At 47.4% G+C, this 20096-nt stretch overlaps 1 protein-coding gene across 2 annotated transcripts in view; it reads right to left on the bottom strand.

The window, feature by feature from the left end:
* The window catches only part of sned1 (sushi, nidogen and EGF-like domains 1), a 124378-nt gene that overhangs the window by 18229 nt on the left and 86053 nt on the right, over positions 1–20096 (bottom strand). For both annotated transcript variants that reach the window (XM_067995578.1, XM_067995579.1), the window contains 8 exons: positions 18504–18677; positions 17226–17399; positions 14715–14828; positions 13590–13703; positions 12629–12922; positions 6304–6487; positions 5646–5758; positions 2164–2442 (listed from right to left, as the gene is read on the bottom strand). In XM_067995578.1, the coding sequence (XP_067851679.1) occupies positions 2164–2442; positions 5646–5758; positions 6304–6487; positions 12629–12922; positions 13590–13703; positions 14715–14828; positions 17226–17399; positions 18504–18677 (1446 nt within the window). The remainder of the gene's footprint in view (positions 1–2163; positions 2443–5645; positions 5759–6303; positions 6488–12628; positions 12923–13589; positions 13704–14714; positions 14829–17225; positions 17400–18503; positions 18678–20096) is intronic.

Raw genomic sequence — 20096 nt, 5'->3', positions numbered from 1 at the left:
AGCCATAACACCTCTAGTCATTTTGCCTTTCTTCATCAATTGTCCAGTTCCATGGGATTGTCCTGACATGGTTCTATTCAGATCTATCTAAACATAGTTCCACAAGCTTTCGGAGGCTTCCTCCTTCGTCAGGCGGATGGTGGAAATGATCATTTCCACCATCCGCCCGACGAAGGAGGAAGCCTCCGAAAGCTTGTGGAATTTAATTTAAAATAAATTTGTTGGACTATAACTTGGTGTTGTAAAATTGTTTACAATTGTCAACCCCAGTCCATCACCGGCATCTCCACATCATATCTAAACATAGCCAGTGTCTTTCCAGCAATGACTTATTTTCCTTACCCTGCACTCTGGGGTCCCTCAAAGATCTATCCTTGGCCCCCTTCTTTTCCTTATCTACATGCTGCCCCTCGGCAAATCATCCAAAGGCATGGGGCCAGATTTCTCATGTACGCTGATGATATCCAGCTCTACGTCTCCACCACTTGACTCCTCAATTGCCTGTCCATTAAGTTTTGCATAATCATAATTTCCTCCAGCTTAACATGAGGATAACCAAAGCCGCTGTCTTCAGCTCCCACCACAAACTCTGCACCGTTGCCACTGATTCCATCCCCTTCCCCAGCCACACACTCAGGCTGGACCAGACTATCCATAATCACGGCGTCCTGTTCAATCTTGAGCTGACCAAGACCATTGACTTACACCTTTGTGTCCATTTTCTGTGAAGCGCCATGAGTCATTTCTTTATGATAAAGGTGCTATATAAATGCAAGACGTTGTTGTTGGACCAGTGATTGGAAACAGTTAAGTTATTGAGCAATAAAAGACCTCCAGATACTTTTTGCAAGACACAGGAAAACATTTAAAGCCACACAAAGGCATTTTGGTGAAAGATGGATCTGCATACAGGACCCTGAGTAAGATACTATGGCAATCAGGATCTCTGGGGGCAGCAATATCCCCTTATGTAACGGTAACTTGTCCCTTATCTGTATCCATCCGTTTCCACTCCCTCTCCTCCACTCCCCGATCTGTACCATCCCTGTAACCAGCCCTCTTTTCCAATCTTCTACTCTCTCCATCCCCCCTCTCAAATCTGCATTTTTGCTGTATTCTCTCTTCTACCCTCCTAATCTGTGTCATCTCGCTACTGTCTCCACCCCAATCTCTATCTGTTCCCTCCTTGGTCTGTATTGTCTCTTTAGCCTCCCTTCCTGATATATATCCTCTCTTTATCCCTCCCCAGTCTGTACCTCTATATCTCTCCCCACCTTGGTTTACGTCCTCTCTCTATCCCCTCCCCTTCCCAATCTGAATCCTCTCTCCGTCCCCTCCCCTCCCTGGTCTACGTCCTCTTTCTATCCCCTCCCCTCCCCAGTCTGAATCCTCTCTCGATCTCCTCTCCTCCCTGGACTACGTCCTCTCTCTATCCCCTCCTCTCCATGAGCTGAACCTTTTCTCTATTCCCTCCCTGGCCTGAATTTTCTCTCTATCCCCTCCATTCCCTGTTCGTATGTCCTCTCTATCCCCTCCATTGCCGAGGCTGTATATTCCCTCTATCCTCTTCCCTCCCAGGTCTGTATGCTCTCCATATCCCTTCCCTTCCCTAGGCTGTATCTTTTCTCTATCCCCTCCTTGATCTATTTCCTCTCTCTTCCCATTCTCCTCCCTCATCTGTATCCTCTCTTCCCACTACCCCCCCCAAATCTATATCCACTCTCTTTCCCCTCCCCAGTCTATATCCTCACTCTAACCCTTCTCCAATCTATATCCACTCTCTTCCTTCTCCCCTCCCCAGTCTACATCCACTCTCCCCTCCCCGGTCTATATCCACTCTCTTTCTCCTCCCCAGTCTATATCCTCTCTCTAATCTCTCCCCAGTCTATATCCATTCTCTTTTATCTCCCCTCTCTGGCTCATATCACTCTCATTCCCCTCCCCTCCCCAGTCCATATCCACTCTTGTTCCCCTCCCCTCCCCAGTCTATATCTTCTCTCTATTTCCATCCATCCCTGATCTATACCCTCTCTCTATCCCCTCTCCTCCTCAGTCTGCATCCTCTTTCAACGCCCCCCTCCCTAACCAGTGTCCTTGTATGTACACCCTCAGGTACACTGAATGTACACTGAATGCTCCCGTATTCTGGCTCCTTGTACTTACATGTGCTGACGGTCAGATGGACGGGATCACTAACCAGCTTTCCTCTCTCCGTGTCCTGCACTGCCATTAGTGCCAGTTTGTACCTGCGTTCTGCGGTCAGGTCACGGACCGTATATGTGGTTAACTTTCCATTGGGAATGTAACGGCTTTTCATGTCATGGCTGGTTGTGATATTGATGATGTAACCATCACTGGAGCCAGTCAGTGGGTAGTTCCAGCGTAGCTTTGCTGTAGTTGTTGTGACACCAGCCAGCTCAAGGTTCTGAGGAGGCAGTGGCCCTGTGGTAGAAACACACAGTGAGCTTTTGTTAGTCTCTTTATTCCCAGTTACTCTGCAGCAATCACAGTTGGCAATGGGCAGCTGTGTTACTGCCGCCAGCAACCAGAAGTTGCGACTCCATTGCTAGCCGCAGCAGGACTATCATCCGGTTCTGACGTTACAGCTTTCCTGGCAAGAGGGAGGAATCCATAGGGCCCAGTACTCAGGCACTTCTATCGGTGCGTCTCAGAGGGGGTGGGGAAGACAGGGTGAGGGTGAGAGAGCAAGAATGAGAGAGAAAGACAGATGGACAGAGGCAGAGAAAGACAGAGAGAGAGAGAAACAAATCAACAGAGATAGAATGAGAAGGAGAGAAAGAGAAAGAAAAAGGGAAATGAGAATGACAAAGAAGGGAAGGAAGGAATGAAAAGAAGAAAGGAAAGACACAGAAGATGCATGATATATGAAACAAAAAGACTTCCTACATTGCCTTATGATGTCATCAAAATGTCTCAAAACGAGTTTGCAAAATTAATTACTGTGAAGAGCAGCAACTGTCGTTATAATAGGCAAATGTGGCATCCATTTTGCACCAGAAAGAGAAGTAAGATGAATAACCAATTAATGTGCTTTTGGTGTGTTTGGTTGGGAAATGTTGGCCAGGACACTGGGAGAACTCCCTGCTATTCTTCAAATAATGCCATGGAATCTTCAGCATCCACCTGAACAAATGGATGGGGCCTTGGTTTAAAGTTTAAATTGATAAAGAGGGAGAAAATTGAATATGCAAGAAATATAAAAACAGATTGTAAGAGCTTCTACAAGTATGTAAAAAGGAAGAGAGTAGTGAAAGTAAACGTGGGTCCCTTAGAGACAGAGATGGGAGAAATTATAATGGGGAATAAGGAAATGGCAGAGACCTTAAACTAATATTTTGTATCTGTCTTCACAGTAGAAGAGACAAAAATATACCAGAAATAGTGGGGAACCAAGGGCCTAATGAGAGTGAGGTACATAAAGTAATTAATATTAGTAAAGAAAAAGTACTAGAGAAATTAATGGGACCAAAAGCTGACAAATCTCCTGGCCTACATCCTAGGGTTTTAAAGAGATGGCTGCAGAGATAGTGGATGCATTGATTTTGATCTTCCAAAATTCCCTAGATTCTAGAACGATCCCTGTGGATTGGAAGGTAGCAAATGTAACCCCGCTATTCAAGAAAGGAGGGAGAGAGATAACAGGGAACTATAAGCCAGTTAGCCTGACATCAGGAGTAGGGAAAATGCTAGAATCTATTATTAAGGACGTAGTAACAGGGCACTTAGAAAATCATAATATGATTAGGCAGAGTCAACACGGATTTATGAAAGGGAAATCGTTTTTGACAAATCTATTAGAGTTTTTTGAGGGTGTAATTAGGAAGGCAATGAGTGGTATATTAGCCTTTATTGCAAGGGGGTTGTGGTATAAGGGTAAGGAGGTCTTGCTGCAATTATAAAGGGCTCTGGTGAGACCACACCTGGACAGTTTTGGTCTCCTTATGTAAGAAAGGATATACTTGCCTTAGAGAGGGTGCAACGAAGGTTCACTAGATTGATTCCTGGGATGAGAGGGTTGTCCTATGAGGAGAGATTGAGTAAAATGGACCTATATTCTCTGGAGTTTAGAAGAATCAGAGGTGATCTCATTGAAACATATAAAATTCTTAGAGGGCTTGTCAGGGTAGATGCTGAGAGACTGTTTCTCCTGGCTGGAGAGTCTAGAACTAGGGGTCAGAGTGTCAAGATAAGGGGTCGGCCATTTAAGACTGAGATGAAGAAAAATTTCTTCACTCAAGAGGGTTGTGAATCTTTGGAATTCTCTACCCCAGAGGCCTGTGGATGCTCAGTCGTTAAGTATATTCAGGATTGAGATCGATAAATTTTTGGACATTAAGGGAATCAAGGAATATGAGGATAGAGCGGGAAAGTGGAGTTGGGGTAGAAGATCAACCATGATCTTATTGAATGGTGGAGCTGGTTCGAGGGGTCATATGGCCTACTCCTGCTCTTATTTCTTATGTTGTTATGTAAAGTTTCATCCAAAGACAATGCAGCACTCTCTCAGTACCACACTGGTGAGTTAGCCTAAATTATGTGTTCAAATCCTGGAATGGGGCTTGAACCTACAATCTTTTGTATCCCAACTGTAATTTTTGCTTTAAATTTCAGGACACAAAATAAAATATAGAATTGACCCCTGCACATTGGAGACATCCGACAACGCAGCTAGCTCATCGTGCAAGGCCTACATGTGACCAACTACACATAAGCATCCTACTGGGTGGTGTTGTGCACTGGAACATTAATATCTGGAGTCCAAATTAGTAAAAGGGAGTCTCAATTATAAACGTACACCTACTGAATCCCTTCTCTCAGCTACATAGCTGTGGGGAGCTGCTAGCAGAGGGCATAGAGATGGGGGCAGTCAGGAGTAGAATCACCACTGGGTGGTCTCATGCCTCTCTCAGCCAACAAGTAGTATCTGCACAGGCGGCCAAAAGGTTGCCTAATGCAGGTAGACAAAGGAAATCCTACCAGGGGAGGGGAATGAGAGTGATATGAGCCAGAGAGGGGAGATAAAAGAGAATGGATATAGACTGGGGAGAGATTAGAGAGAGGATATAGACTGGGGAGGAGAAAGAGAGTGGATATAGACCGGGGAGGGGAGAGTGGATGTAGACTGGGGAGGGGAGAAGGAAGAGAGTGGATATAGATTGGAGAAGGGTTAGAGTGAGGATATAGACTGGGGAGGGGAAAGAGAGTGGATATAGATTTGGGGGGGGTAGTGGGAAGAGAGGATACAGATGAGGGAGGAGAATGGGAAGAGAGGATACAGATGAGGGAGGAGAATGGGAAGAGAGAGGAAATAGATCAAGGAGGGGATAGAGAAAAGATACAGCCTAGGGAAGGTGAAAACCAACATCGTAGACAGTACCAATGCTTAAACATGAAGAGCCAATCCATGAATGTGGAGCTAATTACAAATGACAACAGAGGGCTGACACACAACTACCGTCAGTTCACTTAATGGGAGTCGGCAACAGAGTTTTGGGATCCAGCTACCTGACAAGTGATTTCCCTCTTAACCTGCTCTCAAGCGTAACCACCGTGACCCTTGGATCCCTTGAGGTGTAATAAGATATGAAACCATGCAGAACGTTTCAGCAATGATCAGAACCTACGTGTCCAAACGAGCAGGGGCTGAGCTGCGAGACTCTCCAATGGGTACTCCTGAGCTGCAAATCCAATCCGTGGCATGACTTCCACTGTATAAAGTTCTCCCGGGGAAAGGTCACTGCGGGCGGACAAGAAGGAAACGCAAAATCTCCATTACTTTAAAGGACTTCAGTTTGTCCAACCCCCAACCCCCACCCCCTACCCCTCTCTTGAGAGTGCTGACTATAACATTGGGATCTAGTTGTGCAAGCACAACAGTCATTAGGTGCCATGTCCAAAGGGCTAGTTTGCACACTTGGCCCTAGGCAGTGCTGTTCATTCATGGTGGAATCACTGCTGAAATCTGATCAAGCCCTCACCAGACGTCCACATGCACACTTTCCAGCGAAGGTTACTGATTTGTAGCCAGGATAGGAACCCTGGCTGCTCTCCCCCTCCCCCATTAGCTCGAGGGAACTGAGGTCAATTGTAGAAACCAAATGCTGCCCCAGCTGAGACTGAGAAAACAGGTGGTTCCCCATTGGGCAGTAAGTTTGACTGCCTGTTAATAAATGTTATATTAGTGGAAATATATCTTACTGTCAACTCGAGCTGGGGGGATATTTTAGCAGTGAATACTCCCCTCAGCCTGATAGGTAGGGTGAGGGTGGAGTCATTACTTACCCAAAGGTGTAGTGCGTGAGGTTAGGCCCCAAGAGAACAGTTGTGTCTCTAGCCGAGTCGGGAGACTTCAGAGAGAGCCGGATAGTGCTGATGGTGGCCTGTTTCGGGCTGTGCAGAGACCAGGTGACGGATATGCTGGAGGCGGTGACATTTGCTACAGACAGGTTTCCAATAGGACCGGGTTCTAGAGGGGAGAAGAGAAACCACCATCACTTAGAGCCTTATAATACATGCTACCTACGGAGATTTAACAAGTCTGCTACTTGGTGAGGGGTGCAGGGGGACGGGTGGGGGGAGGAGGTAGAAATGAATCACAGTGAAATAAAAACAGAAAAAGCTGGAAATGCACAGCAGGGTCAGTCACCATCTGAAAGAGAAAGACAGGTTAATGCTTCAGTTGGACACCATTCATCAGAATTGGTATCAGAGGAAGAATCCCAAAACAATTGAAGAGAGGGGAACAACAGGTGCAGCTCAAAGTTTTGGTTCGGCCTTTTTCCTCAACACTGGCTCTCCCCTTAATTTGGGCACAGCACCTACTGCAGTATACGTGGAATGCCCAACATGTTCGCCCATCATTTTTGAAGGTGGAAAATAGGCAGACCATTGCATACAGGTTAAAATCTTTGCTCAGATTTAAAAGAAGCAAAGAGGCACAGATTGCTGCAAGGCACGAAAATACAAAGGGCTCATTTTTAAAATGGTGGCGGGATGGCAGCTTTTGTGGGGGGGGGGGGGGGGGTCAATGTGCACGTGGCAAACCCAAATAAAAGAAACTTACCTTTCCCCAAGCGATCGCGAGGTAATTGGTGGCCCTTAACGTGGCTTCTGGGTTTGCCGTCCGAAAGCTGCGCAGTGGAGCGTCTCTATTTAAAGGGTCACTGCTCCAATGGCTTTTGCTAGAGCAAAGACCAACAATACAGAATATGGAACAGCACAGCGGCAAGGCTGCTCCAAGGTTTAATGATGCCTCACTCCAGGTGCTACTCGGCACGGTGAGGAGGAGGAGGGAAATGTTTTACCTGGAGGACAGGAGGAAGTGCCCTCCCTCTGCCACCAAGAAGGCCGGGCTCGAGGTGGCAGAGGAGGTCGCCAGCAGCAGCAACATCTGCCGCACCTGGGTCCAGTGCAGGAAGAGCTTCAATGACCTAACTAGGTCAGCCAAAGGGAGTACACTTACTCATTCTCCTACATTCCGTGTTGCACATCACCTCCCACCCCCCAAACTCATTCTGCACTGCAACGACTACTCCATCACATCACTCCTCACACCCACTTAAAGCTCATCCTCAACTTACCTTCACTTCCTGAGCACTTCCTCAATTCCCAATTTGTGACCCCACCACTACCACTCACCCCAATCCTCATCCAATGTGATGTCTCTGTCTCACACTCACCCTCTGATGTATCTCTTTCATGGTCAGCCTCACCCAAACCAATGCATTCATCGGCTGACCACTTCACCCTCACTCACTCACATGTCTGCACTTTCTCCCCTTCTAGAAGAGACCGCAAAATGCACGCGAGAGGACGAGGACTGGAGGGGGGGGGGGGTGAGGGGGGGCCTCCACAAATAGTGGTCCTCACAGACACGGAGGAGGAGGCCCTGCAGATCAGCCGCACCCTCGAGTGCCTGTCTGTCATGGACGCTGAGGCTGGCTCCCCTCAAACGCCTGGTGACACAACTTTAACATTCATTGCAGACAACATGAATTGATGTTAACAATGATTGGCATGTTGAACACCTCAGTATGCTCATCACAACATGACACATCTGTGATGATGCTTAATATTGCCTTCTGTTCTCTTACAGGCCCTTCAACGGCTGCAGTGGCGGCAGAGGGCGATTCCTCAGAGGAGCTCCCGGCCTCTGAGGGTGCACCGTCACATCTCAGCGAGCCATCCACCAGCACAGATTCTCATACCTCGGTGAGTCCTAGTAGTCGGTTAGTTGGGTTGGCACCTGGTGAGCACGAGCAGACACTGGTGGCAGGGGCAGCTGCGGAAAGACCACGTCAGTGGGCGCATTCCTCTCCAGGCTCTGCTCAGCTGGACGCAGATGCTGAACCCCGGGGGCCATCCTTTAAAAGGAGAGTGATCGAAGGGCAGCAGCACACTGGCGAGGTACTGGAACAGGTACCATGCGCACTCTCCACAATAGCGCAGAGGATGGAGGAGTCCAACTCCTCCATGAGTGGAATGGTGGCACAGGTACATGAGGGAATCTCTGAGATAGTGTCACAGGGACACGAGCAACTGTCTGAGATAGTGTCGCACGTAACTGCGGAAATATCTGAGATAGTGTCGCAGGTAAGTGCAGGAATGTCTGCGATGGAGAGAAGGCAAGCTTCCGTTGAGCTTCAAGAACGGCTCACAAATGAGTCTATTCAGGCCCTGACAACAGCCGTGTGGATTTACGGTGAACAACATTCTTTCGCCTTAAACAGGCTGATAATACTTTAGAAGTGGCCTTCCAACTCATCACACATGTCCTCCAAACTACTGTCCAGCAGGATGATAGGAGTGATGTGGGCCTAGCCCAGGAGAGGGATGATGGCGAAAGGAGACATAGAAGTGGGGATGCCACTCAAAGCGCTCCCACGTCTCACCCGTTGCCCCCCTCTCAACCAGTACCCGCAATGCTGCCTCCTCTCCGGGTGGCCGAGTCTGCCCCTGCACAGATGCAGGTGGAGCAGTCTTTGGAGAGGCCCTCACGGGCACCGAAACCCAGAGGGCATAGGCCCAAAGCATCTCAAAAGTCAGGGCATGAACATGAGCAACCTGCCACTACCTCTGCTGCAGCCACAGGGGATGCACCACGTAGAAGTAGGAGGAAGAGAAAGGCTAAGGATTTGTGAAAACGAAGGGTTTGCACAAGGGTGTCTGACAGACTGTCATATTTTTCATTTATATTTGCTTTTTGTTAAAGTCACATTAAATGTTATCATTCTCGCCGCTACTGCCACGTCTTGCCCATTCTTGACTGGCTTTTGTGATAGTGCCCTTTCATGTGCTTCACCATGAACGGCGACACTTGATGCCACCCAGTGGGTCACTTTACAGTGGGTGTATGTGTAGTCACAGGACTGTTTTGTGCAGGGAGGTGGGGGTTGGTGTTGGCGCTGGTCTTTCCAGGTGGTCTGAGGACCGGACTCTTCACACTTTCTGATCTTACGAGAACCATTCACATATCAGTGACTCCCCGGACTCACGAGCAGACAGGTGAGCCGCTGCTCCGCCCATGGGTTCGTCCTCTTCCTCCTCCTTCTCCTGCTCCTCCTCAATGTGAATGGCAGATGTGGATGGTGGATGAGGGGCTGGGGCCTCCTCAACTGGTAACCCCCTCTGTTGCGCCATGTTGTGCAGGACACAACACACTACTATAATGTGACCCACTCTGTCTGGTGTATATTGAAGCACTCCCCCAGAATGATCGAGGCACCAAAATTGCATCTACAGCAGCCCTATCGCATGTTCAATTATAGACCTGGTGGCGACGTGGCTGTTGTTGCATCGACGCTGTTGCTCGCTGATGCTCAGAGGTGTCATAAGCCATGGGTGCAGGGGTATCCCTTGTCCCCGAGGAGCCAGCCCTTAAGGGTGTTCGGTGCGTGGAAGAGGCCCGGGATGTTGGATTCCCTCAGAATGAAGGAATTGTGGCAGCTGCCAGGGAATCTGGCGCACACATGAAGGAATCTTTTGCAGTGGTCACAAACGATCTGAGTGTTGATGGAGTGATACCCCTTTCTGTTGATGAACAGTCCTGGCTCGTATGGAGGTGCTCGGATTGCTATATGTGTGCAATCGATTGCACCCTGTACCTGTGGGAAGCCAGCCACAGAGTGGAAACCCACTGCCCTCTCCATCTGGCTGAGGTTGTGCATGGGAAAGTTGACATAGTGAGAGGCCCTGCGAAACAAGCCGTCGGTGACCTGCCTTATGCACTTGTGTGCAGACGACTGAGAGACCTTGGCGATGTCATCGGTAGCACCCTGGAATGATCCGGAGGCGAAGAATTTGAGGGCAGTGGTGACTTTAACAGCGACGGGTAATGAGATGCCACCAGGTCCAGCCAGGATCAGCTCGGCATGAAGGAGGCTGCAGATGTCTGCGACCACCTGGTGACTCACTCTCAGCCTCCGTATGCACTGCTCCTCAGAGAGGTCCAGGAAGCTGAGCCTCGGTCTGTAGACTCTCTAACGCGGGTAGTGCCTCCTGCGACACCTCTCCCTCTGTTGTTGCCCTCTGTGCTCTTGTGTAGGCGCCCGTGTTGTGGAGCTCCGAGTGGCGGAAGTGCATGCTGTGCCTGGCAAGGACGGTGATGTTGCTCGTCCTCGGATATAGTGGTGAACGCAGCCATCGTGATGGTGTCAGTTTGAGGGCGTCCGGAATGTTGGTAAACATGTGTAAACAGAACAATTCTGAGTGGAAACCAAGAATTCTCAGTCTAAACACAAAGATCTCCCAGCCAAAAGTTTGCCTGAGAGAACTGAGTGCCCTGCTGCAATAACTCACCTTTTATCCCCATCTGTCAAACAGGCATTTAAATGTCCAAATGGCTGTCGGCTGAAACACGACTCGTTTCCCATGGCGTATTTCACACAGCACGGGAAACACGCTGAGGCAGAATTAAAATCCTTCCCCTGCCTAAATCACGATAAAATTAACTACTTTAACAAGTTTAAGTACCTCAATGACAGGTTTAAATATCAGCTTGCCGGCTTTAATTGCCGACGGGACTTCCGGGTTCAGGAACGGTGCGCGCACCCAGATGCTTCTGTGTGAAACTCGGAAGTCAGTGTGTTGGAGACGGGTTCATTTCCTGCTCCTCATTTTCACAATTTTTGTAGCCTCCCCCAGCCCCAACGCATCCGCACGGCCATTAGAAAATTGAGGCCGAAGTCTTCGTGGTTCTATTCATTAGCTTTTGAGGAGAGTGAGATCATGTAATGTCATGATCATGTATCTTTAAGGCCAGAAGGTCTACTTGTTAAGTAAATACAGGTTCAGGTCAATATCAAAGTTCAATTGTTGTTTGGTTAGGAAACTTACAGATTGGAATGTGCTGGCCATGGCTCAGTAGGTAGTACACTCGCCTCAGTCAGAAGATTGTGGGGTTCAAGTCCCATTCCAGAGACTTGAGCACGTAATCTAGGCTGACAGTCGTGCAGTACTGAGGGAGTACTGCACTGGCAAAGGTGCCATCTTTCTGATAAGACGTTAAACCAAGGCCCTGTCTGCCCTTTCAGGTGGATGTAAAAGATCCCATGGCACTATTTCAAAGATGAGCAGGGGAGATCTCCCAGGCGTCCTGGATAATATTTATCCCTCAACAAACATCACTAAAATAGATTATTTAGTCACTTTCTCATTGCTGATTGTGGGATCTTGCTGTGCTCAAATTGGCTGCCGCATTTCCTACAATACAACAGTGACTACACTTCAAAAAAAGTACTTAATTGGCCGTAAAGCACTTTGGGACACCCTGAGGTTGTGAAAGGCACTATATAGGTGCAAGTTATTTCTCTCTTGTTAGTTTCAGGCTGCAGGTCAGAAGTACTCAGCATTTTAAGATTATTTTGCATCAGTGACAAAGTGCACTAATCTGCGATATCGGCACATGCTAGTTATACCAGCCTGGAAGTGCATCATGGCATTTTCCAGGTGGGTTCTCCAGCCTTTTCTGGGAAGCAGGTATGGGGGGAGGTGGAGATGGGCTGCACCAAGCCCACGTTGGTCACTTAACCGTGCCCCCGTCTGCCCTCTCAGGTGGATTTAAAAGATCCGGTGGCTCAATTTTGAAGAAGAGCAGGGGAGTTCTCCCCGGTATCCTGGCCAATATTTATCCCTCAACCAATATTACTAAAACAGATTATCTGGTCATTATCTCATTGCTGTTTGTGGAACTTTGCTGTGCTCAAATTAGCTGCCACGTTTCTTACATTAGAACAGTCATTGGCTGTGAAGCGTTTTGAGATGTCCTGAGGTCGTGAAAGGCGCTATATAAATGCAAGTTCTTTCTTTAATGAAACATAACAATTCTGCCATCCGGTACCAGAAGCCTGTGAAAGAGGCTGGAGTGCATTCATTTGACGTACAATTACAAGATGGTGCCACACACAAACAGAGCTGGCAAACGGCAAAGCATCCTACTGGAGTTTGTGCCTGTTTTCTTAAAGGGATGGGCCCGAGGGAAGACAAACTGGGAGCTTTCTAAGTCTGTCTGAAGTTTCCCAATGGGTGGAATCGCACTATTTGGATCCGGATGGGAGAAAGAGGAATATTGTAACAGTGCGTAAACACAGTGTGGAATGAATGTACTTACTTGTCCACACAAGGAGCACTGCGGGCTTGCTGATGTCATTCTGATTGATGTTACGCTTGACTGAGAAAATGGAGATGTTGTAAAGTCTGCCTGGGGAGAGCGATCTCAGCCGGTGCCGTGATCTGCTTTTGTCGACGAAGTCGGTCTTGCGCACTTCCCCGTCGTAGGATGTGTACGTTACTGCGAAGCCGTCAATCAGCTCCGGGGCGCTGTCGGCCCCTGGGGGTTGCCACGAGATTTCGATCTCAGTTCCCTCTGATTTTTCCACCTTCAGTGCTGCTGGTGGAGTGAGTTCTGGGAAACGAAACAAAACCAGAATGAGCAGAACGGCAACGTTCGCTGAGAACCAGCCAACAGCAATCACTCATTTACATTTCCTCCACATCCCGTATTGTGGCCTCCACCTTGCTGCCGCTTCCATCAAGAGAGGAGCAAAGTGCTGAATCGGTGTATTAGATCCACTCATTCCACAGCCCATGTGCAGTCTACTCCAACATGGACTCAACCCATCATTTAATCTCCTCCCACTCACACCTGTACTGATTTTCTATCACTGCTCGCTCCACTCACACCTGTACTGATTTTCTATCATTCAAAGCTCCACTCACACCTGTACTGATTTTCTATCATTCAAAGCTCCACTCACACCTGTACTGATTTTCTATCATTCAAAGCTCCACTCACACTTGTACTGATTTTCTATCATTCAAAGCTCCACTCACACCTGTACTGATTTTCTATCACTCCTCACTCCACTCACACCTGTACTGATTTTCTATCACTCCTCACTCCACTCACACCTGTACTGATTTTCTATCACTCCTCACTCCACTCACACTTGTACTGATTTTCTATCACTCCTCACTCCACTCATACCTGTACTGATTTTCTATCACTCCCCCTGTTGCTTGCCTCTGTCTAAGCACGGTTCTAAGGTGAGTGCTTGCCATTTGCCTCTTACCTGTATCGCAGTGTTTGCCCGAGTAGCCAACTTTGCAAGTGCAGACGTAAGATCCGTTCACACTGCGGCAGAAACCACGAGCACCACAGGGGCTGAGACGACAGGGATTCACAACTGGCAGAATAACACAAAGAAACACATTACTGAACAGTCATCAAGGCCAAACACACTGGGAAAACGCTTAAAGTGAGACTTCTAACCACATAGAGCGAGGCAGACTACAAACTCATTGATACAAATGGAGCTTTAATTCTGACATTAATCAATAGGTTACATTTTAGAATCTAAAATGAGTCAGATAAGGTAGATTAATGGGTGCAACTGATTGGGCAAATGAGCATAGATCAGTTATGCCAGATTTCTACTCATTCAGCACCCCATCTGATTTTCCAGTTGGGATTGAACTGGCATCAGAGATTCCTGATAATTTATAATGAATGATATTAAAATTAACCCTCATGACATCCTTTGGACATCCACACAATTGCCTGACATTTACACCAGCATAACGCTCTGTCACCCACCCACCACGGGACTGCTGGGGAACACTGTTTAAGGCAATGTGGATTAAGTTTTACTCTGTATCTAACCCGTGCTGTTCCTGACCTGGGAGTGTTTGATGGGACAGTGTGGATTAAGTTTTACTCTGTATCTAACCCGTGCTGTTCCTGACCTGGGAGTGTTTGATGGGACAGTGTGGATTAAGTTTTACTCTGTATCTAACCCGTGCTGTTCCTGACCTGGGAGTGTTTGATGGGACAGTGTGGATTAAGTTTTACTCTGTATCTAACCCGTGCTGTTCCTGACCTGGGAGTGTTTGATGGGACATTGTGGATTAAGTTTTACTCTGTATCTAACCCGTGCGGTTCCTGACGTAGGAGTGTTTGGTGGGACAGTGTAGAGGGAGCTTTACCATGTATCTAACCAGTGTTGTGCTTCACCCTGGAATGCTTGTTGAAACAATGCAGAGGGGGCTTTACTCTGTATTTCATTTACTTCATCATTAAGTACTGTCATAAAATATCACACATGGTAAGAAAAAGATTATAAAGGAGAAACAATGCAGTTTGTTTATCTATATGTTGATCTGTTTCTTGGATCTAGGAGTACAGCTTCACTTCTTACCTGACTCACAAATTGATCCAGTGTACTCTTTCTGACACTCGCACACAAATGTGTCAACCCCGTCCTTACATGTCCCGCCATTCAAACAGGGTTGTGAGGAACATTCATCGATCTCTGAGGAAAGAAGGGTTTAAAAAGTTAACAGCCCTATTCCTTCCAATCTTCTCCCTTCTTTGGAAAACCTGACTCCTTGCTGGCATTCCATTCCACGATGCTGGCTGCCCTTGAGAACCTGACCCAAGTTGCCTAAACAGTGAATGATGACAAACTATTTGACTGTTTGGGGCAACACTGCTGTGTCCAATCTTGTCCTCGCCCAATATCCACCCCACACAACCCAATAAACTCATGGACACCCCACACAACACATAAACTCATGGGCACCCAACACAACACCTAAACTCATGGGCACCCCACACAACACATAAACTCATGGACACCCCACACAACACATGAACTCCTGGGCACCCCACACAACACCTAAACTCATGGACACCCCACACAACACATAAACTCATGGACACCCCACACAACACCTAAACTCATGGACACCCCACACAACACATAAACTCATGGACACCCCACACAACACATAAACTCATGGACACCCCACACAACACCTAAACTCATGGACACCCCACACAACCCAATAAACTCATGGGCACCCCACACAACCCAATAAACTCATGGACACACCGAACAAGACATGAACTCAGGGGCACCCCACATAACATAATGAACTCATGGACACCCCACACAACCCAATAAACTCATGGACATCCCACACAACACATAAACTCATAGACACCCCACACAACACATGAACTCATGGACACACCGAACAAGACATGAACTCATGGACACACCGAACAAGACATGAACTCATGGACACACCGAACAAGACATGAACTCATGGACACCCCACATAACATAATGAACTCATGGGCACCCCACACAATCCAATAAACTCATGGACACCCCACACAATCCAATAAACTCATGGGCACCCCACACAATCCAATAAACTCATGGGCACCCCACACAATCCAATAAACTCATGGCACCCCACACAACACATAAACTCATGGGCATCCCACACAACCCAGTAAACTCATGGATGCCCTACAGAATCCAATAAGCTCATGGGTGGCCACACAACCCAGTAAGCCGTCCATCATTTTGGTAAAGATATTCAACAAGGAAACAACAACAACTTGCATTTATATAGCGCTTTAACGTAGTAAAACGTCCCAAGGCGCTTCACAGGAGCGATTATCAAACAAAATTTGACACTGAGCCACATAAGGGGATATTAGGACAGGTGATCAAAAACTTGGTCAACGAGGTAGGTTGTAAGGAGAATCTTAAAGGAGGAGAGAGAGGTGGAGAGGCGGAGAAGGTTAGAGAGGGAATTGCAGAGCTTAGGGCCTAGACTATGATTGTGAAGGCACGGCTGCCAATGATGGAGTGATTAAAATCGGGGATGTGCAAGAGACCAGAATTGGAGGAGCGCAGCGATCTCGGGGGGTTGTAGGGCTGGAGGAGGTTACATTGCAAGAGCATGGAAGGATTTCAAAACAAGGATGATAATTTTAAAATCAAGGCATTGCTAGACCAGGAGCCAATGTAGGTCAGTGAGCAAAGGGGTGATGGGTGAACGGGACTTGGTGTGAGTTAAGATACATACAGGCAACAGAGTTTTGGATGAGAATTTATGAAGGGTGGAAGATGGAAGACCGGCCAAGAGAGCCTTGGAATAGTCAAGTCTAGAGGTAACAAAGGCATGGATGAGTATTTCAGCAGCAGATGAGCTGAGGCAGGGGCGGAGATGGGTGGGAGGTGGAAGTAGACAGTCTTTGTTAATGGAGAGGATATGAAGGAAGAGAGTCGATCAGGGCAATCACTATGAGTATTAGAAAAACTAATAAGACATTAGAAAGGGTAATAGGGCAAGAGAAAGGTGAAATGGAGACAGCATCAAGAGGGTGGAAAATCATTTCTTCAGCTATGTAAAAAGTAGGCAAAATCAGATGGCTTCTTTAACAGATGAATAGGCAAAAATATATAATAGCAGACAAGCTGGATGAATTCTTCACATCCGCTTCACGAATTAAGGCAGCTGACAAGTGCTGGTCCAGTAAGTTTTGGAATTGTTTACATACAGGTGGGTAAATCAGAAAATGAACGACTGTAATGTTTAGAAAATGAACGACTGTAATGTGTACATGCACCCGTAGCAGAAAGCCTAAAATTCCCAAGGAATCGGGGATAGGGAGGTCAAAACCCCTTGGTTAGTCTCATTCCTGGGTATCCATTATTCTATATATTAATCATCTAAAGCCCTCGATTAGATTCCAGCCTGTAACTCACTCCCAGGCATCTGTTACTCTGTATAATTTTCAGATATCTGAGTGACAATACCCATCGTAGCTGTGACGTGACTGTGATGCGATGGTGACTGTGACTGTGATGGTGACTGTGATGTGACTGTCGCGTGACTGTATCACTCACCCTCACAGGTTGGTGCTTCACTCCACCTTCCATCCAATCGACAGGTACTCTCTCCTGTACTTGGCTGCACGGTGTATCCAGCTTCACAAATATACTGAGCGACCGAGCTGTACTTGGTCGACGAGATGAGGAGCTCAGCGTGTTTCACCTCACTGGGGATCCCACAGTCCACCTCTGAAGAGACATGAAGCGTTGGTTTTGAAGCAGAAAGGCTGATGAAATGGGCTTGGACTTCAAATACTCAGCTGCGTTTCTGACAGAAGCCGATTCATGCAAATATTAATAGTTTCCAGTTTATGGGCGGGGCTGTAAGCAGGGTATAAAGATAGAGAGGGCCTTGGACGAATTTGAGCACGAGATGAGCATTTATAACTTGAGGTGTTAGGCGAGCTAGAGCCAATGTAGGTCAGTGAGGACAGGGGTGCTAGGCGAGTGGGACTTGGTGCGGGTAAGACATGGGCAGCGGAGTTTTGGATGAGCTGCAGTTTGTGGAGGGTGGAAGATAGGAGCCAGTCTGAAGGTGGCAAGGGCACAGATGAGGGTTTCAGTTGCAAATGGGCTGAGGTCAGGACGGAGGCAGGAGCTGCTATGGCGTTGGAGGTAGGCGGTCTTTGTTAATGGAGAGGATATGAAGGAAGAGAGTCGGAAAGGGCAATCACCATGAGTATTAGAAAATACTCAGTAATTAGTAATAGGACATTAGAAAGGGTAACAGGGCAAGAGGAAGGTGAAATGGAGACAGCATCAAGAGGGTGGAAAATCATTTCTTCAGCTATGTAAAATGTAGGCAAAATCAGATGGCTTCTTTAACAGATGAATAGGCAAAAATATATTATAGCAGACAAGCTGGATGAATTCTTCACATCCGCTTCACGAATTAAGGCAGCTGACAAGTGCTGGTCCAGTAAGTTTTGGAATTGTTTACATACAGGTGGGTAAATCAGAAAATGAACGACTGTAATGTTTAGAAAATGAACGACTGTAATGTGTACATGTACCTGCAGCAGAAAGCCTAAAATTCCCAAGGAATCGGGGATAGGGAGGTCAAAACCCCATGGTTAGTCTCATTCCTGGGTATCCATTATTCTATATATTAATCATCTAAACCCCTCGATTAGATTCCAGCCTGTAACTCACTCCCAGGCACCTGTTACTTTGTATAATTTTCATACATCTAAGTGACAATACCCATCGTAGCTGTGACGTGACTGTGATGCGATGGTGACTGTGACTGTGATGGTGACTGTGACGTGACTGTAGCGTGACTGTATCACTCACCCTCACAGGTTGGTGCTTCACTCCACCTTCCATCCAATCGACAGGTACTCTCTCCTGTACTTGGCTGCACCGTGTATCCAGCTTCACAAATATACTGAGCGACCGAGCCGTACTTGGTCGACGAGATGAGGAGCTCAGCGTGTTTCACCTCACTGGGGATCCCACAGTCCACCTCTGAAGAGACATGAAGCGTTGGTTTTGAAGCAGAAAGGCTGATGAAATGGGCTTGGACTTCAAATACTCAGCTGCGTTTCTGACAGAAGCCGATTCATGCAAATATTAATAGTTTCCAGTTTATGGACGGGGCTGTAAGCAGGGTATAAAGATAGAGAGGGCCTTGGACGAATTTGAGCATGAGATGAACATTTATAACTTGAGGTGTTAGGCGAGCTAGAGCCAATGTAGATCAGTGCGGACAGGGGTGCTAGGTGAGTGGGACTTGGTGTGGGTAAGACATGGGCACTGAAGTTTTGAATGGGCTGTAGTGTATGGATGGTGGAAGATAGGAGCCAGTCTGGAGGTGACAAGGGCACGGATAAGAGTTTCAGTTGCAAATGGGCTGATGTAGGGACGGAGACAGGAGATGCTATAGAAGTAGGCAGTCCTTGCTAATGGAGAGGATATGGGGTCAGAAACTCAGCTCAGGGTCAAATAGGACGCCGAGTTCACAACCTGAGACAGTGGCTGGGGAAGGTAATGGAGTTGTTGACAATGGTATAGAGTTTATGTCAGGGGCCGAAAAAGATGGCTTTGGTCTTCCCAGCATTTAGCTGGTGGAAAGTGTGGCTTATTCAAGACTAGAGGGCGGGTGGTGTACTTCCTTGGACGAGCAGCCTGATAGCACAAAGGCATTGGAGGAGTCAAGAGAGGTGGCAGAGAAGTAAATTGTGGTGTTGTCAGTCTACATGTGGAAACTGACCCCATATCTGAGGATTATCTCACCAAGGAGCAGCATATAGTTAAGAGAGAGGAGAGGGCCAAACATAGATCCTTGGGAGACTGCAGAGGTAATAGCACGAGCACCAGAAGAGACGCCATTTCTGGAGATGCTCTAGCTACAGTCAAATAGGTAAGAGTGGAACCACATGAGGGTAGTCCCACTGAGTTGGAGAACGGAGAAGAGACGTTGGAGGAGGATAGTGTGTTTGACTGTGTCAAAAACTGCTGAGAAGTCGAGGAGGAAGAGGATAGATAATGCATCCCTGTCAAAGTGACAGACAATGGTGTTTATGGCAGATTAGGGCTGTTTTGGTACTGTGGGAGGGTTGGAAATCTAATTGGAGAGATGTCAGGAGAGATGGACATGGATTTGGAAGGTGACAACAACGTTCGAGAATGGATATAAGAGGGTGCGTGGAGATGGGATGGTATGAAGGATCGAGGGTGGATTTTTTGAGAAGGGAGTTAATTACGGCGGTTTTGAAAGGAAGCAACAGTGCCTGAGGAGATGGAAGCATTTACAATGTTTCAGGAGTTTTGTGGGAATGGAGTCAAGGGAACAGAAGATGGATCTCATAGACAGGACAAGCATGCAGTGGGCATGAGAAATATGGTAGAGAAACTAGAGAAAGAGATGGGGGCTCACGGATAGGG

This window comes from Heptranchias perlo, chromosome 13, assembly GCF_035084215.1.
Source record: "Heptranchias perlo isolate sHepPer1 chromosome 13, sHepPer1.hap1, whole genome shotgun sequence".
Taxonomy (NCBI): Eukaryota; Metazoa; Chordata; class Chondrichthyes; order Hexanchiformes; family Hexanchidae; genus Heptranchias; species Heptranchias perlo.
The sequence above is the reverse complement of the archived record's forward strand: the minus strand, read 5'-3'. Positions and strand labels throughout refer to the sequence as shown.